General features: G+C 41.3%; 1 protein-coding gene across 1 annotated transcript in view; it reads left to right on the top strand.

Moving 5' to 3' along the window:
• xpr1a (xenotropic and polytropic retrovirus receptor 1a) overlaps positions 1–27,565 on the top strand; it is a 70,564-nt gene that overhangs the window by 25,729 nt on the left and 17,270 nt on the right. The window contains exons 3-6 of the mRNA XM_035176420.2: positions 21,917–22,018; positions 26,098–26,318; positions 26,531–26,680; positions 26,770–26,853. Of these exons, the coding sequence (XP_035032311.1) occupies positions 21,917–22,018; positions 26,098–26,318; positions 26,531–26,680; positions 26,770–26,853 (557 nt within the window). The remainder of the gene's footprint in view (positions 1–21,916; positions 22,019–26,097; positions 26,319–26,530; positions 26,681–26,769; positions 26,854–27,565) is intronic.

Here is a 27,565-nt window from a genome sequence, read left to right as displayed (position 1 = left end):
GCTGTATCGCCCAGCCCTAAAAAGATTCAAACCTTCCAGGGCTTGTGTTATATTAATGAACAACTCACTGTGTATGAGCTCCTAATATATGGAATGTTTTATCATTTTGTCTCTTCTGTCTGTGAAGCAGTAAGGCACAGTGGTGTTGTTGGCCCGGCACCATGTGCTTCTTTCTCAGTGCTGCATGCTCTGGCTGTTCTCCAGACTCTAAGCGCAGCAGACCGCCTGCTAATTTGTTTCTCTTAATGAACAGACTGAGGCCTCCAGCACATTCTCCTGGACACTTAGAGTGGTGTGTGTGTGTGTGTGTGTGTGTGTGTGTGTGTGTGTGTGTGTGTGTGTGTGTGTGTGTGTGTGTGTGTGTGTGTGTGTGTGTGTGTGTGTGTGTGTGTGTGTGTGTGTGTGTGTGAGAGTGAGATGAACACCTACAAGGTTCATCAGAGGTGGCTCATTTTCATCTCTCTGGGAGCTGGGCCACGGAACGTGACTATCCCACTAACGTCTTCTGCTGCTGAATCGTATTTCAGGCACGGTGTCACAGTGTTAATCATGTGTGCGCACACACACACAAACACACACACCTACACACACACACACACACACAAATACATTGAGGAACATAAAACTTCTAACCTTTTCAACCTTAACTAAGAGATTACTTGGAAAATTACTGAATGCTAATTACATGGCAAGTTTTGTAGTTAATGATAAATGAAATGCTATTTGTAATTAATTCAAATAATGTCCTCTTATCTGAATGCTATTGGATTACTTCTGGATGACTTCACGGAAACTTTAAAACTTGTTCTCTTGATGTTTCACTTGGAACATCCCAAACCGTTTTCAATGCAAATAAAATAATTAATTAAAAATATTTAAAATAATTAGCTAATGAGCTAAGGCAATGCTACCAGAATAGTACACAGAGAGCACATACCTCTGCCAAGGCAACTGCCCCCTTGTGAAACCACATTTAAATTCTCTATATGCAGGTATTTGGATCTGCACCAAATTACAAACATTCTTAAATACAATTCTCCCAAATATGCCTGATTACTTTTCATCAAGATCCATGAATTATTCTCTGCAAAAATCCACGAAAAGTTTGAAAAACACAATTTTTAAGAAAGTGGAAAAAAACCCATCTGGATCCGCCCCATAATCCAGATTTTGCTAATCTGTCCAGTCGTTTTTGTGTAATCCTACTAACTAACAGACAAGAAACAACAATCAAACACTGCCGAAAACATAACCCTTTGGCGGAGGTCCCTGTATTGGTATAAACAAAACCCAAGATAAATCTCCCCCCTTTTTTTATAACTTGGAAGAAACCTACCTCTGAGTGTTTTTGAAAACGAACAAAAGTTTTGTTGTTATCGTATTTTAAAGGCATAAAAATAATAGTAATCATCAAATCACACATGTTTTCAAATGTCAACTGGGCTGATTATAGTGTGCGTGACTTCACTATGTAATCCTGATTCACCGAACCCTGCGTGAGATAAAAACAGAGAACAGAGAGAAGTCGACATTTGAGAATAAGAGCAAGAAAGCAACATAAGCAGAGAGAGAGAGATTTATGCCAGAGCTCTGCTGTCATTTATCTGTGGACACAAAGTAGATTAACTCATTAAACGTAATGTGCTCGGTGGTCAGTTGAGTGGTCGGCCGAGCAGAAACAGACGTATGGATCTGTTTATTTAGTTCTCCAAAGCTGGAGTATTTAAGACAGACCCTAGCAATGTCCTCTAACCTGCTTTATCACCTGCTGTGAGCTGTGAACCTCTTCACCTCACAGCAGCAGAGGATGTGTGGCACCGGCCCCTCCCTCCCCAGTTCGCCTCTCAAGGCCAGTGACATTCTCCCGTTGTACCCTTGCCTCAGTTGCCTTGACAACTGTTCTCTCGCTGGGCGGAGTACCGCTCACTTTCTGCGTGATGGTGCAATAAGTGCTACAATTATGTAAATTCTGTTCAAGTGTTTTGCAGATTAAACATAGCTAGCAGAGACGCTCTCGGCCCCGATGCTTTCAGCTCTTTAGTTCTGCACCGAACAATCCTTCCTGCATTGTTACATTGCTGCACATCTCGGATCATTTGCTTTGTTCGTGATTTTTTTCTCACACGAGTCGCGGAGTAAGGACACTAATGGAAAACAATCTTTCTAAGTAAATGCATAAATGAAATATTAGACGCATGCAAATTGATTCGCACTTATTTCGTTGAGATATGGAGAGAAGCATCTATGCATCTACACAAGAAATATATACGTCCTGGTGAAGACAAGCTGTATTAAAAAATCTGTCTCTTCACACTTGTTAGGCAAAAGGCAGTGACCACAACTTTGTTTGTTCCATTGTGGTGTTTTCTGAGGCGCTAATGTATATAAATCAAACTGAGAAGTAGGACAAATTGAAGTGTAGAGCACAAAGCATTAAACTGGGAGTATTAATACTACTATTCCTGCTTTACTGCTTCTTCATGATGTTAATGATGCAAGTTATCTTACCATTTGCATCAAATTTAAAAGTTATATCTCAGGAAAATCTCAAATATGGGCCCTGGGCAAACACAGCGTAAACTCGGCCTAAAAATGTTATGGATTAAAATAATGAAATGTATTTATGTTCAGACTAATTGACCATTTTGTCCACTAATGTATGCTATACAATTAGTATTTTATTTTGAAGGTTTACCTGAAGTATGTGTAAAACATCTCGCTCAAGTTGTGCAGACAATTACATGTCCTCTGCAGCAATTTTGTCTAAGCCTTGTTAGAGCGACACATTTCTTAAATTTATTTACTGATGCTCTTTATTCCCAGTCACCCTCTCTGCTTTCATGTCAACTGTTTACAACCTGACTCTGTTGTTCCCACAATCCTGTTTGCTGTGCTTTAGCTATGGCCGTCTTTTTAGAGAACGTCTTTCAATAACAACCCTGTCCCAAAGAGACCGGCTCTCAGGGGCTGTGACGCGGTTATACCCCGGCAGTGGTGCCGCAGAGTTCGTCTTTGGCTCGGGTTCTGTGTCGTTATGAGGCTTAACGTGTTTCCCTGGAGAGCAGAGGCTTTGATTCTGGTTGTCAATGAGCTGCAGTCCTTTTCCTGTAGTTTCTGTAGCCTCACCACTTTCTGAATCAACAACTAATGTCGCTGTGTGTCATGTACAGTATAGTCGCGTGTTAACACTGAGTAGTAAACTGATAGAAATGTCTTATTATTATCGCCTGACCGATATTTGAGGGCTGAGGTTGATAGGGAGTCTCTGATAATGATATATTGGCTGATATTTATATTTTAAAAAATTGGCAGTGATTCCTAAGATGTCATTATCAAACCGTTGTGACAAAGAAATGTAATTGTGGCTTGATAATTTACAGTCTAACCATAAACTTTACCAACTTTAAACAAACAGAGAAACACAAATACAACAAAATAGAGAACCCGAATTAAGAATATGAACATGATTTCCTCCTGCAAAATGTAAACATAAATGCACATCATAACAACATAAGGAGCGATGCGTCTGTGGATTTTTTAAGCCAACATATTAATTGGTTCGGCTCAAATTTTTTATTGAAGAGTGGAGAGAAAATGTATCAGAATTACATCCATATGTTGAATTATGAAATAGTTGATACACTGGTGAGCAAGAGGGAGAGTTTCTCTACATGACTGAGAACCCACAGGAGCAGATGTTACTTGTGTAGATCAAATGGACTGGGTGGTGCACATTAGAGATGATTGTGGTCCACAGGAGGTAATGCTGCAGCTAAGACCACAACGATGGTACCACCTGCAGAGCTCTGCCACTTCAGCTATGGTGTTTGTAAAGAGAGTCCATTCTTTCATGTCTTAGTTGCAGATTCATCTCTTTTAAGTCAGAATCTCTGTTGCAAACTGGTCATTTTTATTCTTCAGTTTTGTACTAACTTTATTGTTTTTGACTGGGCACATTGCAGTCTATGAGTCTAACCCAGGTTATTTTCTGTAGCTACAATTTACAGATGCCCCCTAAACAGCTCACACTATTGATGGATGCTATGGCTGCACAGAGAAACATCTACTCACATGAAACTCAGAGGTGTGAGGCCAAACAGTAGTTATTTTGAAAAAAGTGAAATAAGGCATTCTAATATAAGATGTACCAAAGTTGAATCTGACTGATTTGTTACTGCACTGCCCAATTAGAGCCTTTGTACGGGAGATGCTGGGGGTTTGGGTGAACAGCTATTTCATTAATGGATGACAAACCTTCCTTGAACTATTGCGTAGACTCGCATGTAAATTACAGAGCTGACAGCTACTTAAGGCTATAAAGCTTCACTGAGTGTGACTCTGGAGTATCCCCTCGTTTCCCAGTACACAGGGATAAATGATGACAAGGATTCATAAACATAAACACGTGTGCACATGCTCATCATCAAACATATTATCATGCACATTATGATGTAATGCTGTCAACAAATTCTAAATTTGTTTGTCATAATCAAATTGTAAAAAAAGAAAAGAAATTTCTAAATCAGAAGTGATATTTGATTGTAGAAAAGAAAAGCATTACCACGTCTGTCTGCTTGACAAGATCTCTTAAGTGCCTGTGTGCACTGCATGATGGACAGCAGTCACACAACATGACTTTCACTGATTGAAATCTCTTTGCATGTCAAGATGAAATGAGCGAATAATTCAACTACAACCGGGTCGTGATGGCAGAGATTTCACAACTCGACTCACCTGCAGAGAGAAACATTTTCACTCCAAACAATCTAAAATGTCTCATTCGGAAACACTTTGGATTTTAGTTGGTTGACGGTAAATTTATTGAACCTCAAGTTGTTTAGAAGCTGTGTGAGCTACACTTGTCATTCCAGCACTAACAACTGGAGAGAACATCTCAAAAGCCTTTATCTAAAACTCTTAAAAGTCATATTTATATAGCAATAACCTGCAGATATATTTGTCATTGTATTGGTTTTCCCTCTTATGGATATTATGTACAAAAATAAATATTTCATTTTTGGTTATTCTGTCAGTGGTAGCATGTTTTTTTGGCAATTGCATGTGTGTTTGTTTTGTGTGTTTGGTGGATAGAGGCTCGGTTGAATGGGCTCTTTTGAACTTCTGGGCAGTGTTGGTCTTTTGTTGTCTCTCTGTCGTTCGCCCACGCTACCTCTACACCCCTCTCACTCCCCCACCATCCACCCATCCTCCCATCAACCTCCCTCTTCATCTCCCATCCTCCAACCACAGCTACAGGCTCTTTCATCTGTTTCATGAGGGGTGGAGGATGTGTGTGTGTGTGTGTTTGTGTGTGGGGTGGGGGTGTCTCTGTATGTCTGAGTGGGTGCATTCGTGTATATGTGTGTGTGTGTGTCTGTGTGTGTTTGTGGGTTGTGTCCACACAGGTGAACAACAGCAGATTTAATTCCCACATTTGACCTTTAACCTTTAGTGTTGATGTCATTCATTGTGTGACTGGCCCATTATGTTTGCATTGGAGTCTGAACACTGAAGATGGGATGTTGCTGCTGCTATTACAGGGTATATGTAGGACTCTGCGATTTGATGATATATAATGTTGCACATTACTGGATATGCATAACTCCTACCTTTTTTTGACCATGTAAATTGGGGTCATGTTTTTGCAGAGTTAAGTTGCAATGGCGGCCGTTATCTCCCTCCATATGTGTCATGGACAAAAGCCCTTTGCAACGTCTGATTCTGGGGTTTGTGTTGACTACTGAACTGTACTTTTGTGTCACTCCTCCGTAGACTCTCTCTGTTCTGTTTGACATGATTGTTGCCCAAGCAATAAAATATGTCTGTGAGGTGTTTTGAGTCTGTTATGGGGACCAGTCTGTGGCAAAACGTGCCAAGTATGGTTTTCTGGTTTCATGTTTTTATACCCAAACAACAGAAGTAGCCCCTCTTTTAGGAACAAGCTCCTTGTTTTGTCTTGGCCGGACAGAATTCTTGTTCTATTACTCTGTTCTGTCTCATATTCACTCTCCTCCATGTTTGTTTTTGTTTTCTTGTGCCTGAATAAATGTAAAATATCATCCTATCATTGCCGTAAAGGGTGGGATTTGTGGCACAACAAAATGAAGAATAAAGATTAAGAAACAATAGACTTATTCCTTTAAATCCTCGTATCACATATACCCAGTCCATGCATGTAGATGACTCCAATCAGTTCTGCCCCTGGTGTCCTTCAACCTGCCATTAGAGTGACATTAGAATACTAACAACCACAATATCAGCCGCAGAGGTCCCAATTGATAAAGGTCACCATAGACAGGACACAGTGTTAGTTTGAGATGTGTCTCAAAACATTTGCATTGTAAGCAGTGTTTGTTTTAAGATGGATGGTGTTGGTTTCTGCTGAAATGATCAGTTAAGATCAGTTTAGATTTAGTTGAGATAATAAGTCCATGTTTGTGTAATTCATTTAGTCGACCACAGTTGACTCTACATATTGTTGTCTAGTTTTAATCTGGATTAAGAATGAGCATTTTAGGCGAATTTTAGCCAACTGTTTACTAATAACATTTCACCCAGCTGATTTTATCTTCAACAGCAAGTTAATGACAAAAAAGAAAACCCTTCGCTGTCAAAAAGAAACCCTCATAAGCCCTGATCTTGTACTCCTGAAAAGTACAGTTCTGTCAGTACAACACACACTTTTTCTCCAGGCTGCGTTATAGTTCAAATATTAACCTGTTTTGTAGCTGTCATGTTCTTTTCCCTTCACTTTATGTTATTCAATCTTCTGCAGACATAGTGTTTAAGTGCTTATCCAGGCTCAGTCTAGTGCTGATGTCAGTGTGTTTATATGGTTCATGGTTGTGCTGCTGATGTGAAGGAAGATTTTAGTGCACAGGAAGAGAAATGTAAAGCCCAGCCATTTTTGAAAAGCTCCTTTTTTGGCAACAAAAAATATAGAAAGATTTTGGTTAGGCTTTCATTTACATTTTTTAGTCTTGTCTTTTTACATCAACAGTAATCCACGTTGACAGTTTAAATGTGTTTAATCTGTCTGTGCTGTCTCATCATTGTCTCGTCTAAGTCATGGACAAAAATTGTCATTGAAAAATGTACCACTAAATGTACCACTAAAAATGTACCACTAGTTACACTATTAATTAATTATTTGACTGACTGAAAAATATATTTCCAATTTCGATCATTGATAGATTTGAGTAATTTATCAAGCAAAAAATAAATGCAAAGCATTGTGTGGTTGTTCCTTTTCAAATGTGAGAATTTCCTGCATTTATATAGTTCATAAACTAATCTATTTATTAAAAAAAAAACAATAATCAATAACAAAAATTCACAGCAGGCCTGATTGCTTTCTTGTTAGGTCCAAGAATCGACATCTATCAGTCATTCCAGCGAATGAATGAAACTCTGCTCTTTTGCCGTCTTGCGTTTATGGGTGTAATTAGATGTGAAATGGACCAACAGATTTCCTTGTTAAGGATTTTCCAGCGGGACAAACGGGACGTAATAGAATTCTTTAGATAGACATCCAGCTGTATCCATGGTAATCCAATGAGGCCGCAGCAGTCATTACCAAGCCCATCCACCCAGGAATGCACACAGGCATACATTGTACCGTAGACAATAACACACACACACACACACACACACAAACAGCCTCATTAAGAATTGCAGAGGAGGGGCTAAACCTTCCTCCTTCATGAGCTGAACAGAGGAATAAGACGAGAGGTGGATGGAGACAGAAAGAGGTCACTTCAAAAACAAAGCACTATGCTGATTTGCTGTGATTGCAAATCAAAGGGATGCTTTTAGGGATGCTTTTAATTTGTGTAGATGCTTAATTTCATAGAGAATAGCTTATCCAGGGTTCAGAAGTCATTTAATGGATAAATGACAGTCCTATACTCGGCTCCATCTCAGCATTGTGTCGCCCCCTCTCTCAACAGACGCCGTCTTTGTCACTCCCTCTGTTTTCTGGCCTCGATCTATCTCCTGCTGGCCCCGAGGCCAAAGTCCACTCAGCTGTAATCTTTCCTCTTTAGCCTGCCAGCCCACACAGGACCTTTGCACTGTCACTGCTCCTGTTGATACTCAGGAAGCACCCCAGGATGGTTCAGATAGTCACACAGGCAGCTAGGGGAACTGTTAAGTAGGAGATTTAAATGTCTGGTGGTGTGGAGACGTAATATTATTCAGACTGAACGAGCGCTCGTGTAAAGATCCAAGTGATTATTGCCTGAAATCTGTGTTTGCCTGAAGCAGCGCACCAGCAGCCTGCTGAACCTGATGAATGTTTCCTTTAAAGCCGTAACACCGGAGCTGTGTATATGAACATCTGTCAGCAGGAGAATGATTATGGTGCATGACTGTGTGTGTGCGTTATTCTGTTAGTGTGTGTTTACATGTGCATGCACATACAGGGATTACATGTCATTTCCCTGGAAGGGGCCTTCACAGTGCTGCTGCTTAAAACACACACAGGAACTCAGAGCTGCAAGTACACACACACACACGCACATACACATACACACTTGAAAAACATGTTTCACAATCACACACACACCTGATAACTGGCTAAAAAATGTATCCCAGATGTGACCCTGTGAGCTCACTGTCGCATTTCTCTGTAAAATATGAACAGTTTTTTTTCCGCCAGATTAAACCTTGAAGGATAGTTTTCATGTGCAGTCCCTGCAGGTTGATGGTAAATAATACATATTAAATCAATGGCATAACATACACATATAAAAAAAACATGGACAAAGGCACATAAGAGAGGCACAACAATACAAATGAATAGTAAGGCCTTTTTTCTCAGTTGTGTGTGTGTGTGTGTGTGTTTTTTAGTGCTTTATTGTGATAGTCCAGCTCTGTCACCCCGCAGCTCCACCAGCAGCAGGGTTGGTACCTGTAGATCCAACATGGCCCCTGCTGCCACATCCATCATCATAAAGGTGTTTGTGTTGCGCACAGCTCTGCTCTGTGGCATTTTAGGGTCCTTGAAGGACAGTTAAATCCTGGTGTAATGAATAACCCATCAGTTAGACTGGGGCTCCTCGCCACCACAAGGACCCTCCCTGTCACATCCATCATCAGCTGGGGGTGCTGCTCATCACAGTGGGGGGGGTCGCAGTAATTCGGGGGTACAGGTGTGTGGGATGGTTTGTCTGAAGGTCCTGGGCCGTTCGATCAGGGTCACCGACACTGATTAGTCGGAATAATCAGAACAAGCCTTAACCACGTATTCGTTACTTCTTAAATGTAAACGTAGGAAGAAGAAGATGGGACGTGGGGGAGAATAAATATGGGAATAGCAATTTTAGTGGGGGTGGGAAATTGGTGAGGTGGGGGTGAGAGGGTGAGGTCGCCCTGGTCCAGAGGGGTTTGAGAGACACAAAGAGCTGCAACTCCCAGAGGACGCTGCTCCATCAGCCCACCCTGCTTTTATTACTGGCCTGATTAAACTCACCAGCCAGCCACTAATGTAGCTGTAATATATGATCCGCCTCTCTCTCTCTCTCTCTCAGGTATTCTTAGATCCATATGGACACTCCCCTCTGTCACATGACTGGCTCCCATGGCAACGGAGACAAAGCCTTATTAGCATACTTGATAATTGTTGTTTACTGTTTCTGTCTCCATCTGTACATTTCTGCACTGACTAAATATGTGTTGTATTGGTGTATTTTATCCTCATTGACCTACAATGTACGGAACAAATTAATTCATGTTACACCTTTAATTCATCTTAATTAGGTTTATTGTATAGTCAAGGATATGTTTACAGTTACATCAAATAAGATCCGGAGACAGAATCTGTTCTTTCTCTTCCTTATCTGTGACATTTCTTAAAACAGAGTAAGAGCCAGGCCAAGCAGGAAGAAGAAGAGGTTTTGATATATATCACACACACACACACACACGCACACGCACACGCACACGCACACACACTCCCAGCGGGGCCTTCAATATAAAAAGGCTTTTCATGTTACTGTGCCAACAAGTGCCTGGAGTGTTGACTCCGCTACGTAAAGGGTTAGTGTCAATCTAAAGGTTCGAATTTTGCCTGTGTGCGGGAAAAGAGACGGCGGGGAAAGTAAGTCCTCTCACAGCTGTTTCTGACGTGCCTTTGAGCAAGGACATGTATCCATTCCACATGCTCAGAGATTGTAACATCAATATATATCCGCCCGTATATATGTGCAGCACTGCTTATTGTGGAAAATACACATTTTGCAGCTATGTAGAAGCTGACCTTATTTATTTGCTGCTCGGCTTTGAGGTTAAAAGTCCATATAAACTAAAATGCTCTCCTCTGATGTCTTTTAGCAACAGGCATTTAGCTAAATTTGTGTTCTGGGAAACTCGGCCTGCTGTGTTGTTTTATTCGTCCATTTATCTCTCAATGCACTGGTGCTTTTTAGTCTAATTTCACAGTCAGTTGCTGTGTACTGCTCCTTTTCTCTGCTCAGAGATCACACTATTGATTCCCAGCTGCACAGAAAATAGGGCTGTTGCTTGCCATGCAATACAAAGGTACTGAGTAGGCCTAATCAACACCTATTGATTATTCCGCGCTGACCATTTCCTTCTGGTATGGAGCTTTTTCTCCAGCCTGCCTGCCTGCTCTGAATTATGTGTGTGTGTTGTTCTGTCGCTGTGGAGATATAAAGCTGTTATGGAACATTTGTCTTAACGCCGGGATAAATTGGGAATAAATGAAGAACAGTGAAGCTGCATTTTATCAAATAATCAGCACAAATGCACTCAATCATGTTGCAATCACAGAGCCAAAACCAGACATGAAGACACACACGCACACATGGACGGAACACCTGCTCATTCGCATGCATGCACACAATCACATAGTGATGTGAAAGCAATTGGCTGCAGCAGAGGAGAGGCCAACTCCCAGAGTTCGGTTGCTAATGGCTACAGGATCCTGGGGAGCGGGGAGAGATGTCGATAATGACAATGTCACTCGCAGCCAACCAGATCTCAAAAAATGAGACGCACACAATTACTGGAATAAAAATGTCTACTGGTGCATTTATAGAGCACACAGGCACCAGCACACACAGACACACACACACACACATGTTGAAATGGAAGAGCAATTTTCCTCCATCCAGGTGGCTGTGTGTTATTATAGACGTCAAAAAGAGCTGTTTTCGCTCAAGATGCAGTGTTTGAAAAAATGATTTTTTCAAGGTCAACTAATATCTTTTTTTTGTTTTGTGTCTCTTATGTCCAGCAAAGCTTTTGTCTGCAGCTTTTATCACATTTACACCATTGCTCATATCGTACATTTTACAATGTCTGCCCTTTTCATTAAGCCTGGTCCTGCAGTGCATTTTACTGGTAAAACTGCTCATTTCCTTATTCTATCCATCAGCAGTGTCAACTATATCCAACATGCACAATAAATCAGGTGGCATTTTGTGATTCTTTTCCAGAGATGTTATCGCAATTTAAATTTTCTACTCAAAATGGAGCACTGACTGACTGACTGACCAGAGATCTTCTTTGTCTTATGACATGCTGCATGCTTCCCGTGTAACAGCAGGCCGACCAGATCACAACCACGCTGATGTAGATGATGTAAGGTCGTGCAAAAGCTACAGGACTAAACCCCTGTTCAAATTATGCAACTGTTCTTCCAGATCAAAATGATGAATTCTAGTTGTCACCAAGAGAATTGTGAATAAATAGATGATAATAAATCATAAATGAAGTGAGACAACTACGGTTGATTGTGGAATTGTAATTTCAAGCCTTTACATTCACTGTGACAAAGGGTGTAGCGTTACAAAAAAAGTTGATCAATATTTTTTGTACCTTTTGAAAAACGTGATTTCTACAGCTCCCCTTCCTGACAGTGCATCACTGTTACATGCAGTGCAATGCAGCTGCAAACAGGACCCTGATGAATTCATAGTCATGGCCTTGCTGTTTTCTGTATAAATGCAGCGAGTCTAGGATGCCGCCCTTATTCCTTCCACATGGTTGCACAGACATCAACAGAACAAGCTCAGTGAAGAGGAAAGATGGGGAGAAGGGGGGGAGCAGTGAGGGAGACAGGTGTGAGAGGTGATAGACATACATTCCTCCTCAAGAGGAGCAGAAGAAGAAGTGACGAAGAGGTGGAAAAAAAGGGACGAGTTGTGAAAGTGAGAGATCAGAGCATCCGGTCCGCCCTCCCTCTGCAGCCGAGCAGTCAAATGAGACATCAGCAGCACAGTCGAGCATTTCTGACGCTCTCTTTTCTCCACAGACGGGACGACTAGACTGGATGATTAATATCAATCATGTTTGTGTAACACCGAGAGCAGAACATTAAGCCTATTGTTATCCTAATGAGGCGTGACCATGTAGAGCAGCCCTGACTAATGGGGTTCAGCTGTCAGTTAGGTGATGCTGAAGAGAGAATGGAGGTGTCCTGTATCTATTCACAGTCGTCACACCACGATGCAGCTTATTTAGTTTCCTGTGTTTTGATCTCCCAGAGGAGATGTTCAAGATTAAGTAATAGAGTTCTATGCAATCAGGAGAAAGCTGTAGTTGTCATAGCCAGCCCTCTTATCGTTTCTTCTTTACGTCTTTACATATGTCTGTAACAGGAGTTTCATCATTAAAATGTAGATTATAGGGCTCACCTACCAATACTTCATGTCATGTTGACAGCATACAACCACTCCTCACTCAGCTAACCAGCCTCCCTCCTGTCTCCCTCGTTCCCCCCATTCCACTTCCTCTTAGTCCACTGCTCATCATCCCTCCTCTTGCACAACTCCCCTAATTTTTTAATTAGGTTTTGCTTCATAAAACCTTCATTTCTCCGGCTCAGTGAATCAGTGAATCATTTTTCCAAGAGCAGCCTGGTATGTTGCGTCCCCGAGCTCTGTGCTGCCATATTGTCTGGTTTACGGTCGCAGCAGGCCCATACTGTGACTTCCAGTACCGACCTGGTGCCAAAAAGTTTACATCACACTCGTGATTTGTTTATCCAGGCTTTTGAGGAGCTTCAGAGAAGTTTCTAACATTAAAGTAGAATTGTATTGAGTCAACAACCCTTGATCCATCAGTGCAGACAGATGTTCAGTAGCTGGGTATTAACACAGATGTTTCATTCACTCTCCTTTGAAGTCTGGCCTCTTTCACCTTTTTATGGTGCTCGTAGACCGTGACTGGAAGTTACTATAGAAGCACTGTGGTAAAACCAAAACCCAAAACACAGTATGATGCATTTACATTATAGACTTATTGGCTATTCATTTTGCTAAATCGTATTGACAGCACTTAAACATTTGTTCCAGGAGATGACTATCAAAGTGGCGCCATAACCTAATCCATAAACACATGGATACTCTACATGTGTAGGGCACTTGCATGTAGCTGTTGCAGCACACTGGCTCCCCAATGGAAGATAATGGAATAACATAACTTATACCCACAAATGGTAATCTGTTGATTTTATATCGTGGAAGGAAGTACTATCATAGTCAGTTGTGCATGTGCCACATTTACACCAGGATAGTGTTTCAGATTGTTGATTTGTATGAGGGCCTTTTTATAACATGATTCAAGGAATCAAAGACCAAAGACCAAAGACTGTATTGTCCATGTCCTGTGTCACAGCTCGGCAATAAAACAATATTAATAACTATTGCAATATAACTGTCATCAGTAACAATAAATTGTGTTGTTTATCAAGTGTTTGTGATTCTCTGTTCATAAAGAAAAGTTTAAAACCTTAACTTTCACTCAGGAGGAAAAATTAAGCTTTCAACTTAAAATAAATAATTTAATATTATATATAGTTTTATTATTTGAAATATGTCCTTGTCTGTGTTTATTTCCAGGGAGTGGATGTACATGCTCTGTCAGAAATCAGAAATCGTTGGCAATGAGACTAACAAAACAGGGACTTTAATTAAAAGAGATATTGTGTGTTAGCCTTCATGTGCATATTAAAAAAATACAACTGAATCCTGTATTTCCTCTCTCAGGATTCACATTACAGGCTCCACAGTGACTGTTCTCCCTGGAAGAGCCTCTATGAAATCAGACCTAATATCTTAACCTTAGATTGAGCTTAATTAAAGCTTTGTTCAGGATCTGTACAGTGTGTGAGTGAGACATTGATACCAATCCTTTATTGGACTGCTGCCACAGGAGAGAAGTCCGCACGATCCAGGGTGTTGCAGACTCTATGTAGAAATGTGATATTAACAATAAATATCACATTAAACAGCCTGCATTGCTTGGAATGAGAAATCTAACACATGCTGATGATCGTAATGAAGTTTATTCAGACTAGACAGTGCGGCTCCGACCGCAAGCTTAATGTGAGCTTCCTTTCACGATAGCTGATGTTCCTGACAGAGAATTATTTGTTTAAATATATACTGGATCTCAAAGAGATTAAAATGTCTGACAAAGTTTGAGAGACGGGACTGACGCTTTAAAGTGCAGGTGGACGTTTCCTCTGATGAGATGAGTCAGGCAGATGTTTCACATTGTTATCAATTTGCCTTTTCCCTTCTGTCTCTACAAGATGCAGGGAGCCGGTAAAACTATCCCGATCTTCAAGGCCCTGCGAGAGGTCTGGGCCAAACTGCCCGTCGCTCTGACTGTCACAGATAACACTTCACAGCAGCAGCTTAGTGGAATGAGAAGAAGGGAGAGAGAGAGAACCGATAAAGACAGAACCAGGGAGAATTGCTCGGGATATAAAATGCACAAACTGACTTAGCCTTTTTTTACAGCCCTCTGAAGAGTAAAGAGTGGGAGTAATTAACTTTCCCCTCAGCCCCTCGCATGGTCAATAATACAGCTTTCTGTGGACTGGGTTGTGTGATTGGAAGAAGCTGTGGCCTATTTCTCAGTCTTCGTTCAATTCCACCTCATCTAACTTCTTCCCCTATGTTCCCTATTCCCATTTAACTTCCTCTCCACTGAACTCCACGTCAAGTCAACAGAATGTTTTTTGTTTCTGTGCTGTGTCCTCCCAGATGTGTTTGTGGAGGAAATAAATGGGGTTTTAGGGATGCAGGAAGTATCCGGGCTGAATAGAAACATGCTGCAAAAGGCATGGGGAACTGACAAGGCAGATGTAAAGTCCTCACATATTTGTGAGCACGTTAGTGGACTCTGCTTTTAGTTTTTCTGGACTCCAGGAAAGATTATGGACAAGATAGTTAGTCTGTAGAACATCAAACATGACCTACTTCATGTGTGTTTCAGGAACTTTGCCTGTTAGTGTCCTTCCATCAGCTCCTTGAATGTAGGCCGTATTTAAAGGTTCACTCAGGTAATTGCTGCACAGTGAAAACCTTTATTATTCAAGCCACATATAGTTGTTTTGATTCAGATAAAAGTCTTAGATAAAACAAGCTTTTGTTTGACATTGATGTGCATATATAGCATAAACTGAAATGTCCACTTTAAATTAGTTTTATCAATAACATTTACATTTACATAGTCTCTGTTACATTCAAATATCAGTAGGACATGACTGTGACAACGAGGCACCATGAGCAGTACCAGGACCCTGCAACTAAAGCAGGGAGGTTGTTCTCACCTTGTCGGTTGGTTGGTTTGTTTGTAAGCATGATAACACAAAAACCTCTTGACCAATTTCCATGATATTTTGTGGAGAGGTGGGGCGTGACCATAGAAACAACCCTTTTTGGTGCCAATCCCAAACATGCCATATTAAGGGAGCTGATATCTGAGCGTGTGAAATTCGGTGAAGCTTGATTGAATTTAAGGGGCCTGTTGGGCCTTTGTGGAGGAATGCTCTCTATGTTTGTATTCTAACGAGATTTGTCATCTTATCATCCTCAGTCACAGACTCCAACATCTTGCTCTACAGTGTTTGTTTTCTATATATTTTAAATGTATCACAGCTTTCCAAGTTGGAAGTCTTGTTAAAATTCTATCTTACTATAATCTCTGCCCAGTAAAAACCCATAAAGGTCTCAACATGCATGCAGAGACGTGGTGTTTTACCTCTGTACAACACTTCTTTAGAGTTGTTTGACCTCATTTGTTTTCTGCCTTTCCAGCTTTCTGTCTCCATCTCTCCCTTTATCGCTTCTCCCCGAAATATATCTCCCCCCACCGTCTTCCTTCCTTCTCCCTCTGTGCGAGTCTCTCACTGTGCTCTCCGCTCTCTGTCTGGGTGTTGTGTGTATTTTCCCTCTGGTCCCCGGGATCATCTCACACCCCATCTGGCCTCCTGCTTGTTCTCTTTCCCTCTCATCAAGTATTCACTTGGCTGCAGGTTGTGTACCCATCACATGTGATTCACTCTCTCTGTCTCTCTCTCTTTCAATTTGTTCCACACACACACACACACACATGCACACACACTCACATAATAAATTAACACTTGTCAGCTGAATGTGTGATTCTCTCCATCGTATCATTTTCACTACTCTAGGCATGTGTGTTTTATGTTTTTTTGGAGCTGCTTAGCTTGCAGTCTGGCAGTATAAATAGTACACAATAGATGAAGAGCTACAGTAGTTCCTCGTCCTGCCTCCGGTCCTCCCAGGCAGCCAGTGAGTGTATCCCAGTGAGTGTGCATTCTTAATGCTCCCCTGGCCTCGATGAGGGAGACGATTGGTAGAATTAATTGTGGCTGGAGGGCCGAATGGGAATAAGTGAGAAAAAAGAAAAAGGCGAGAATGAAGAATGGGGAGGGGGGGGGTGGATTGGTTGTCTGGCTGGTTTTTAGTGTTGTGTTTCCTCCCTTAAAATATGGCACTGGAGGATGCTGAAATTGTTTTTATGCTCTCGCCCTTCGTCTCTCTCTAGATTAATATTAGCCCAGAGTTAAGTCAATCCCATTCTCTTTTATTGCTCAGTTTGTCTTTCCCTTCGTGTGTGTGATTTACACCTGCGTGCTTGCAGGGAAGTGATAAGCGGAGTTAATACAGCAACAATCATAATGTAATGGCCTCCTCAGCTCCCAAGACAGTAATGCTATCAGGATCATAGTTTATACCCCACAGTGAGGTGTCCTTAGATAAATAGAGCTTAAAAATAGGGACATACAATGTGTGTGTGTTGGTGTGAGTGCCTGTTTGTGTGTTTGTGTGTGTGTATCCTCCCTCTCTCCTGGCTCCACTGTACTGCCAGATGATATCTGAGCTCCTAACACAGAGGAAACCAGACACCAGAGGCTTCCTCTCTTCTCTCCTCGTCTCTCCTCAGCACCCTTTCACCTTCCTCGTCTCTCCTAACTCTGATTTTCACCACAGAACAGGTGATACAGCAGCACATACAGTAATAACACTGGGCCATTAGTAACGCTGTAACTATTGATTATACTTCTCGAGTATTCAATCAATTATTCCATCGATTAATCGATGGAATAATTGATGCAAAAATTGAGGCAAAAATTGATTTTGCCTCATTAAAACTCTTAAGCCTGAGCGGAATCTGTAACTCACGTATCATTAATTAAACAGAAATTCAAAACAAAATCTTTACTTGCAAAAAACCCTAAAGCAGCTGAGAAGTGAGGGGGGGTTGTACAGAGTGGACTCTATGTGTTTGTGTCAGTTGTTGTCCTCTGATTCCATCTCACTGTCAGTAAGTTAGAGGTTGTCAATGAAGGATTTATGTGCTGGTTTTATGGGGTCGCGTCAGAACGGCTGGATGGGAATATAAGAAGTTGGGGGTGGGGTGTTTGTGTGTCTATAGTGTGTGTGTGTGTGTGTGTGTGTGTGTTTGCAGGGTTTTGGGGGTTAGAGCAGTCGGGTTCTGGGGAAGCTGTCTCATCATTTATTTATACAATCTACAGAAGAAGGGGTTAGTGGAGGGAGGGGGCGCTGCCTTCCACAAGCCGCCATGGGAATACTGTAGGTCAAGAGTTGTTTTTCTAGCTACCAGCACAATTCTTTGTCTGAAAAAGTGAAGTGAATGAATGAACACAACAGACTACAACTGGAGCGACTCGTCTCTTAACATGTTGTACCAACGTGGAACTCATGATGCCCCTGCATGTCTTCCTGGTTTTGATTTGGTGCTGAATTAACTGAGGATGCATAGATGGATGAACTGAATAGAATTTGAAAGGTCAAAGGTGAAGAGTCAATTTCACTGTGACCTCACAAAACACGTTCTTCTTCCATAACTTAAGAATTCATCTGCTAATTATAAAAAAAGCATTTATACTTTTCAATGAATTTCTTCTGAGTCCTCACTACATGTACATATACTCTAAGTCTCTGGTAGACATTGATGTAAACTGCAACTTAACAGGTCAGTGGAGACGACAGGGCAGTAATTCTTGTTTCTTTATCGATTAGCTTTAATTAAATTAGATCCTTGATAGTAGTTACACTTGTATATGCAGTATATTCTTAAGGCAGCCCCGGGATATGTGCCATGTAATTTGCATAGGTTTTAACTAAAAAGTGGTAAATACAGCCCCTGCAGACAAACATGAAGAATTAGCATTTCTTTACATGTACAAATAAATAAAAATAAGGATTCTCTAGCTGCTGCAACCTCTCAGCTCTGCTTTATAAACCTTAAGTCAAATGACAGTTAAAGTGTCAAAAGTACTGTCTGAAGCACACAGTTTAAATATACACTCAAAAGTACGCACACATACACACACAGGAACCTTCTGTCCTTTCTTACAGCCACTTTAAAATGTCTTCTGCAATGGTGTGCGTGAGTGTATGTTTGTGTGTGTGTGTATGTGTCCTGGTGTGTTATAATGGTTAAGGTGACCCCACTGAAGACCTGAGTCAATGGCTGAAGGGAGGTCACTCTCAATAAGAACTTGCTCATCTCAACAAAACATCTAAGATTGGATTTTATTAGACAAACAGTGTTGTTACTTCATAATAAAAATAAACACAATGCAAATGTGTGCTTATTTTATTAGTAGAAGGCAAAACAAATGATATTAAAACTATAGGATTTGTCATATTTACATGAATATTCTAATGGTAGAACTAATTTGCTGATTTAGGAGAATACTGAAGTTTTTCTTTTCTCTCACTCTTTTAAATTCCCCCTTACCATTTACCATGAGGTCCAAAGCTCTTGTCTCCCTCATCCCTTCAGTGAACGCTGTTGGACTCTCTGTGATCATCTACCTAGACAAGAGATAATGAGAACCCCTACTGTGCAGCTGAAAGAGAAGCCGTCAGATTTACATGAACACCGGCACCACAGATTAAATTAAAGATACAGACGGCAGATTTTTATTAATAATTAGATTTCATTGCATCCACATTGTTTTCCAGCTCATCTTGAGTTGAGACAATGTAATTATGAGATGGTAATGATGTGGATTTGTGTTAATGCTGGATGAAGGGGAGGTGTGTGCCAGGTAGAAGCGCAGACAGATGTCAGGACGGTTTCAGCAGCTGCAGAGATTTTAACAAACCACTGTGAGAACTCTCCTTTGTTCTTACACATCACCCACCTGATGCATATGAGTGCATGAACAAAAGCAGATGTGTGTATTGTACTGACATGGATACACACACACACCTACACGTGTGTTTATCATTGCACCTTAAAGGGAACAAAGAGGCGGAGGTGCAGAGCCAGTTCATAATCCCTCTTCTACCTACCTGCCCTCGCATCTGCTTCATCCAGCCACACTCTCACTAACACACTCACTCTGTTCCACAGTGTCCAGTTGTAGCGAAGGACATTTCATTTACTGATAAAAGAAAATGAAGTGTGATATAGAAAATGCCATGTTTATATTTTCAAATGTCATCTGCTTTTTCCAGGAGACACCAGTTTTTTCATTTCTACCATGATACAAACTAATCTGCTGATGACTTTCTCAATTAATGGATTCACTATTTGCCAGAATACAGTGAAACATATAGAGAGGCCTGTTTTGTTCGACCAATAGTTAAATAAACTAAGAAAAGCAGGTGATTATCTCTAATGTCGAGCAGTAGTTATCAAATCAATTAAGCAACTTTTCACTGCAGCTTTATTCAGCAGTTCCGTTGACACGCCACAGTTGTAGATGCTGCTTGTAGGAGGAAACTCAGAAACCTTCTAACATAACATATACCAGGCTATTTTCTGAGAGGCATGTTTTGAATTTTTTTTTACCCTAAGTGACAGTTTCTCTGACAAATCAGATAAATTTTTTTACCTCATGTTTGGTGCATATGAAACATATCACAGATGTTAAATCAGCCCCAGTTCACTTGCTGCTTCTTGTGTATTCCCTCCTGCGTCTCATTGTCTCGATCTGGCTTGAATACAAAGTGTTCACTGGCGCCGTAACCTTTTAAGTTGAATTAATACAACTCAGTCTGCTGCTTACCTGCAGATCTAACTGAAGGCGCATAATGGGACCATTAGTTTGTCCTGTGACAAGCCGGAGCTCAGTCATTTAGCTGACCTGTTAGCCAGACTGTTGCTCTGCAGTTCAAGCATGTATCCCTCCATGCACACCGTCATCCATCCATCTGCAGCCGGCAGCCGGTCAGCTGGAGGCTGTCGAGGACGCTGAGCTCTCAAATAAAGTTACTGTTCATCCTAAGTGGTTTATCTTCTTCTTTGCAAACTACATGTTTATCCACAAAGCAATGTTGGTTGGATACAGTCCCAGTTTTAAGCCTTGGCCATTACTGTAATGATCTTGTTTTGGATGTTAAATGAGCACGATACTCTGATGCACTCAAACAATTTCACTAACATGGGCTGAAGTGTATTTCGCAGCAGTTCTTGTACATCTACTGTAATAACTTCCTAATGCTCCAGAGGATTTGTCCTGAATACTTTAGGCTGTACAGTATATCCACCTGCAGAATGTTGTTTATTTAAAAATTGATTACCTTCAAAAGTTGTGGAGGCATTTTCTCATTTATTTTCCTTGTAAAGCTGTTGGACTTTGTCGAACATCTTTCCACATTTTCATCACAGGCTCACACATCCCTGCTGCAAACATGTGTGTGTTTGTGTGTGAATAGAACAATGATATTGACAGGCTGCTGCCCGGGGCGTCTCTTTCTTATTACCGCGTTGAATAGAAAGCTTCTCCATCTGCACGTTTGCAACCAGGGGTGAATTTTTATAGCAGCTCATGTTTACGAGGGGATAAAACCATTGGAACCAACACTATATAACCATTATCCAGAGAAATTCACATCTCTCTTGATGCTGCTTGAAATTACTCTTCATTTGTCATTTAGGTCCTGGTCATGCTGCAGATGTAAGTGTCGAGAATGTAGAACATGTGTGGACATAATATGAGAAGTGAATGCTGTATTTAAATCACTGGATGATATGTGATAAATGTGTCTCACAATAAACAATTGTTGTAACTTAATTATTTTAAGTAACTGATGTTTATCAAATTGTTCAAAACGATGTGTGTGCGAGTGTGTGCGTGTTAGTGTGTGTGTGTGTGTGTGTTAGTGTGTGTGTGCATTCTGGCCTGAACACTGCTCCCCACTTCTGTCAGGTGTCCGGTGTCCTGCTATGAATGAAGCAGAGGATTATTTGAGACAGAGCATCGATGCTGATTGAATTAACTGGTTCTGAAAAAGATTTGCAGGTTTCTGTCAGAGAGAAGAGACGGAAGGAAGCTATCGATCCAACTGTAACTCTGAATGGACGTGTGTTTGTCACGGTCCAGACACGCTCTGCATAAATACGTCTACAGAAATACATTTTTTTAAAAGATTGGTAGACTTGGTTTGGGTACCAAAGGTCATGAAAACATTGGACACCAAAGAAACCACTGTATACCCTCTAAGTTGAATCCAGTAATATAAACCATGCGTTGGCATCACTGTACTGAACACTGTGTAACTTTATGAATGGGAATCCCTGACACAAGCTCAGACCAAGAATATAAACGTGCAACTAATCACGATTTCTCTGTCTGTTTATTTTCTTTGCACAGTCACAGATGAAGACACGGTGAAGAGATACTACGCCAAGTTTGAGGAGAGGTTTTTCCAGAACTGTGAGAAGGAGCTGCTGAAAATCAACACATTCTATTCAGGTATTTATTTATTCCACTTCTACCTGAGATGATCAATACAGATAACACCAAATCATAGTCCCATACATTTCAGACCAATGAACTTTTAAATTAACTTTTATGGAGTAGGATTAATTGGCTTCTAAAAATGTAATAGTTATATGTATAATACTACTTTTTTAAACCACTGATTATAAGTTGTTGCACAGTTTGTTTACTCTGTACTGAGTTTAAGAGAGACTTGTTGCTCTGCTATTTCCGTGCCGAATGTCATTGTGTCTAATCCTGGTGATTTGATTGAAGTAGCCAGTGCTTGGTCATGTTCAGGCGAGCAGGCTGCCTGTGTGTATTTCAGGTGTCGAGGGAGTATGTGTGCAATGTAACATGAGATGGAGGCTGCGATATATTCTGGTATTCTGCCCTCTGCTCATGAACTTCAGCTCCAGGGGGTAGTTTGTGTATCCAAGGAGAGGCAGTGCTTCCTCTAGAGGCCGTCTGTGTAACTGCAGGTTCTACAGGTCAACAGAGGGCCAAGGCTGACTGGCGAGATTGTTCCAGTTCATAATGATGGGACATATATTACTGTCGGGGAGGGTTGAGTGGAGCTGCAGATAAACAGGGCATGAATAATGGTGGACCTTGTTACAGGAGGTTGATTTACTGGAGTTCAGGAGTTTTTTTTACATTTTAAAATTTTTTGACAAATGTCAAACACTTACAGGCCGTGTCTTGTTTAGTACAGTCCTTCATCGCCCTTCATCCTCCATGTCCTTTGAGGGTTGCAAGGGGGAGCTGGAGCCAATCCCAGCTGACATTGGGTTAGAGGTGTACATCCTCAACTGGTCGCCAGCGTATCACAGAAGCAACCATTCTCACCAACAGTCAATTTATGCCTCTCACAGTGTAGGAATGGTGTGTGATAGAAAAAGTGCTGCGTATATAGAACTGTTCCATCAATGTCTAACTTGCACTGTAAAGCTTTGAGATGTCAGTGAAAGCGCTATATAAATCCAGTCATTTACCATTAACAGTATGTGCAGATTAGGCTATGATAAGAGAGTCAAATAGCCTCATAGTATAATGCAACATTAAAATCTTAAAAACTTTTTATAGTTTGGTGGGTTATTGGGTTTAGATCACTAATTATTTTGTGTTTATTTGATTCTGTAAACAGAACAAAACAATGACTTCACTGTCAGTTCTAATATATTCAATGCCTCCATGTGATATGTAATGTTGACAGCTTAGTATTACAGTGAGTCATTGTCTCCTCAGCAGACCGGAGGAGGAAGGAGGTTAAATGTTGTGCATGAAAACATCAGTGTCTCCTTCCATGCGCTCAGGCGTCTTGTTTATCCTCCACACACGGGAGAGTGAAGCAGGACATTAGAGATGTTGTTGACAGGCTTTATCAGATGCCAGTTACTGTGTGTGTGTGTGTGTGTGTGTGTGTGTGTGTGTGTGTGTGTGTGTGTGTGTGTGTGTGTGGTCTGAAAATGCTGGGTAGGTTTTTGAGAGAGAACACAAGCAGAGATGGAAATAAATCGTGCTCTGACTTCACATGAGACATTCGCCTCCACGCAGCTTTTTCCATCCGTACAGTATCTCCCTGTGAAAGGGGTCGCCGACCTCTCGAAGCCACTCTGCTGCGCTGCGCTGTCGGACAACACTTTCATCATCGCAGGTTAAACACACACCGAGCAGAAGTTTTTGCAAACCTCCGCTTCGACAACATATCCTTTCACCCTCGCTGTTACTGAAAGTTGAGAAGAAGAACAACAGGTTCTTTAAAATCCTCCATTAAACCCACATCAGCGAAAACCAACACCTGTCTCTTTCAGGTTCATTAACCCCACACAGGCAACCTGTCCGGGCCTCGTCCTCTGCTGTGAAGTGACGCTGCTCTCCCACACTCTCAGATTTAATCTAAATTTGTCGGGGTCTTGACTTTCTCACGCTGCTCCTGCTGTTGTTTTGACAGACAAGATGAGTCCATAGAGGGATTCTGGTGAATTTACATGTCAAAAGAAAAGCAATGGCGTTCCTGTGAGGCAGATAGTGTGATATCTGGAAATATGTGTGTGTGTGGGTATGTGCGCTCAAGCAGTGACAAAGTGTGAAAGTCACCGGTGAGCCCTCCACATCACCACTCCTGGTTTTCTCCGTTTATGACACCGGAGTCTCTTTTCCTCCAGACTGTCGGTGTAGGAAGCTTCAGGACAAATCAGATTTGCTGTCATATACAGAACTGCAAGGAAATATCAGCCTGAATAATGTGACTCCAGGTCTGTTTGTTTAATGGTTTCTACTCCAGCTGGATAAGATCTTGCAAGTCACTGCAAGTGCAGATGTGACTTGCAAGATTCTCGTAAATATACTAAACAAGAATAAGATAACTCTTTTGAAATAAACATTACATACACATGCACAGTGTGTTTTTAAGGAATGATCACACCGACTTAATCCTCTTAGAAGACTCCGTGTCCTTGGTTAGCAGATGTTAGAACTTGTGTACAAATGTCTTGTTGAGTGTTTTAACTTTTCATCTTCCTGCTGCACATCCAAGAACAAACTTTCCAGGGTTGTGTTTCAAGGCCGAGCAAAATAGTCAGCAAACCCCAAAAGCTGTTGACCCAACTCCTCGCAGAGACAACAAGGTAGTGAGGAGGAAACTGACAGATAGCTTCTGCCAGTTTGAGCCTATGATTTATAGGAGGCGCTATAGAGCCCCGGTGGTAACTGAAAATTGATCGAAGTGGCATAAGTATTCTGAACAGATGACAGGCTATGACAAGAACTCTTATTGTGTGCGATACAACCCTGTGTACGTGACTGTTTGACTAACTGTCCATTGTTGTTATATGTTGTTGCTTGTTGTTATGGTTGTCTGTCTTCATGTTGTTACTCATTTAGGTTCAAGTTATATTCTATTCTATTCTATTCTACAGGGGGGTTATACTACCTGGTTTAATCTGTGTAACTGGGGGGGTGTGCAGCCTCTAAGTCCAAAGACTGATGGCCTCATAAATATCAGCCACTGTATGGTAGTTCTATTTGGACTTTAACACCTGTATTGCAAAGTATCGGAACATCTGTAATTGTGTTTTTAAAAAGAGTTTCATCTCAAGAGGTTCATATTAAAGCACTTAACAATAAGAACAGGAAATGAGGGACAGGACAATGCAGTGTGAAAGGAAACATGGGCTTCAGTCGTAAATGAGCTGAGCTTGGTGATTGGTTTAAAAAAAGTAAATGTAGTGGAACAATGAGGGTTAATCTCTGTCAGACAAGGCAGGAAGTACGAGAGAAGTTAATGGAATGCAGGTTACCGCCCAGGCCCTGCTCTTCTCCCTCTCTGTCACTCACGGTGGTTGTATTAACCTATGTCTGACCTGCATAATGGGTCCTCATTTCGAGTCAGCCTGATAGTCGCCATGTTTCTGCTTCTTGGAACAAACTCAAGGAGTGGAGACAAGCGGGAGAGGAGAGGAGAGGAGAGGAGAGGAGAGGAGAGGAGAGGAGAGGAAAAACCTTTTTTTTAAGTCGTCACCTTTGTTCGTATAGCTCATTACAGAAACATGTCCTCTACCAAGATCATTGATGTCAAACTGAAGACTTGACATCTCTCTCCAGCATTTCGTCAGAAAAGAGTCCTCAGGCATAATAGTTAGATTTCTAAAAAACATGTCTAACAGAGGGACGGACTGTTGCATTAACTATATACAGTAATATTTAATCTTTATCGCTGAGGTTCTAACTTTCAAATTCTTTTTTTGTCCTATATGTTGCTCTTAGAAAATACTGTTATTAAATATTATTAAGGGGGTTAGGGTTAGGGTTGAATCAAACTGAACTGTATTCATCATTACTGTCAATACATAAAATCACTGGGGTACTGACTACAATTAATATAACTACTGAGTAAGAATAGTAATTTAGATTTCCAGGGGTTCAAAGAAGGCGTCAGTTGCACAGCTCACAAGCGTGGATATTTGCATTATCAAAACATGCACTAGCGCATATGCTAAATGTTTCCCTCTTTTACAAAATAAAAAACCTAAAAGCTCCCATCACCCATGTTCCTGTCTTGCTCTCTGTAGAAAAGCTCGCTGAAGCCCAGAGACGTTCTGCCACGCTGCAGAATGAGCTCCAGTCGTCACTGGACGCTCAGCGCGAGAGCAACGCGCCGCCCGGCCTTCGCAAGCGCAAGACCATGTTCCACCTGTCGCAGGAGGAGCGCTGCAAACACCACAACATCAAGGACCTGAAGTTAGCCTTCAGCGAGTTCTACCTCAGCCTCATCCTGCTCCAGAACTACCAGGTTACACACACACACACACACACACACACACACACACACACACACACACACACACACACACACACACACACACACACACGCACACACTTTTACTGCATCATTACGCTAGCAACTGGCAGACAATAAAAATATATAATTTGATTTGTCCTAACTTAACTTCAAACGGATTGATAATTTCATACTCGCTTGTGTTTCCTTGTTGCCGTCCACAGAACCTGAACTTCACTGGTTTCCGTAAGATCCTGAAGAAACATGACAAGGTTCTGGACACTCCTCGCGGCGCAGACTGGCGTGTGGTTCATGTGGAGGTGGCGCCTTTCTACACCTGCAAAAAGATCACACAGCTCATTTCTGAGACAGAGGTAAACACACACACTAAAGTACAGTGATTCTGGTTTGACAACTAAACACAGAACACTGAAAGTTTGTGTTTTGTGGTCTGTGTGTCCAGACTCTTGTCACCACAGAGCTGGAGGGAGGAGATCGTCAGAGGGCCATGAAGAGACTGAGAGTTCCTCCACTGGGGGCAGCTCAGGTGAGACATTGCTGATTAGATGTCTCTGTGTGACGTCTCTGTGTGTCCCTGATTTGTTCCTCTCAAGACTGAACCTTAGCCACTAAAAGCAAAGTCTACTTACAGCCGACAGTACCAGTCTGCACTGCAGAGGAGGGAAGAGTTCAGTCACATCAAAAGCTTTTTCCTCTTCAGTTTATGTTATTTGATTTATTTTCAAAGGCGGCCATGAAACCAGACGTACAACTTATATAACATAAAACTGATAAAATGGCAATATAATAATTTATCTAAGAATATATACATATATTTTTCCACCACAAACTTCCATTTTAACTCAAAGATGAAGTGATGAATATTTGGTCTTCATCGTATTATAGGAGTGTGAATAGATGTAAACTGGAACTTGACTGATTGTGGTGGCGTACACTTATAAGGCCACAATTCATGTTGCCGATGAACACTGGTCAAAAACAAACCGTGAGAAGCTTGTCCTGAGACAGGAAAGAAGATGGGAAAAGACAAAGTGAGAGAAACCACGAGAGCTTTCAGCATTGATTTTGTAAGTGCAGCTCCATTGTCCACAGGATATCTTTCTGAAATAACAGAGGCCGGTGGCACTTTACCCTCATATGTTATATCTACTGTTATTACTGCATTAATTACTGTCAGGCCTGACTTGAATTGTGCTCTGTGACTATTGATCTCTGCATTTCCAATGTCCCCTGCAGAC

This window comes from Hippoglossus stenolepis, chromosome 14, assembly GCF_022539355.2.
Source record: "Hippoglossus stenolepis isolate QCI-W04-F060 chromosome 14, HSTE1.2, whole genome shotgun sequence".
NCBI lineage: Eukaryota > Metazoa > Chordata > Actinopteri > Pleuronectiformes > Pleuronectidae > Hippoglossus > Hippoglossus stenolepis.
This window is presented reverse-complemented; position numbering and strand designations above follow the sequence as displayed.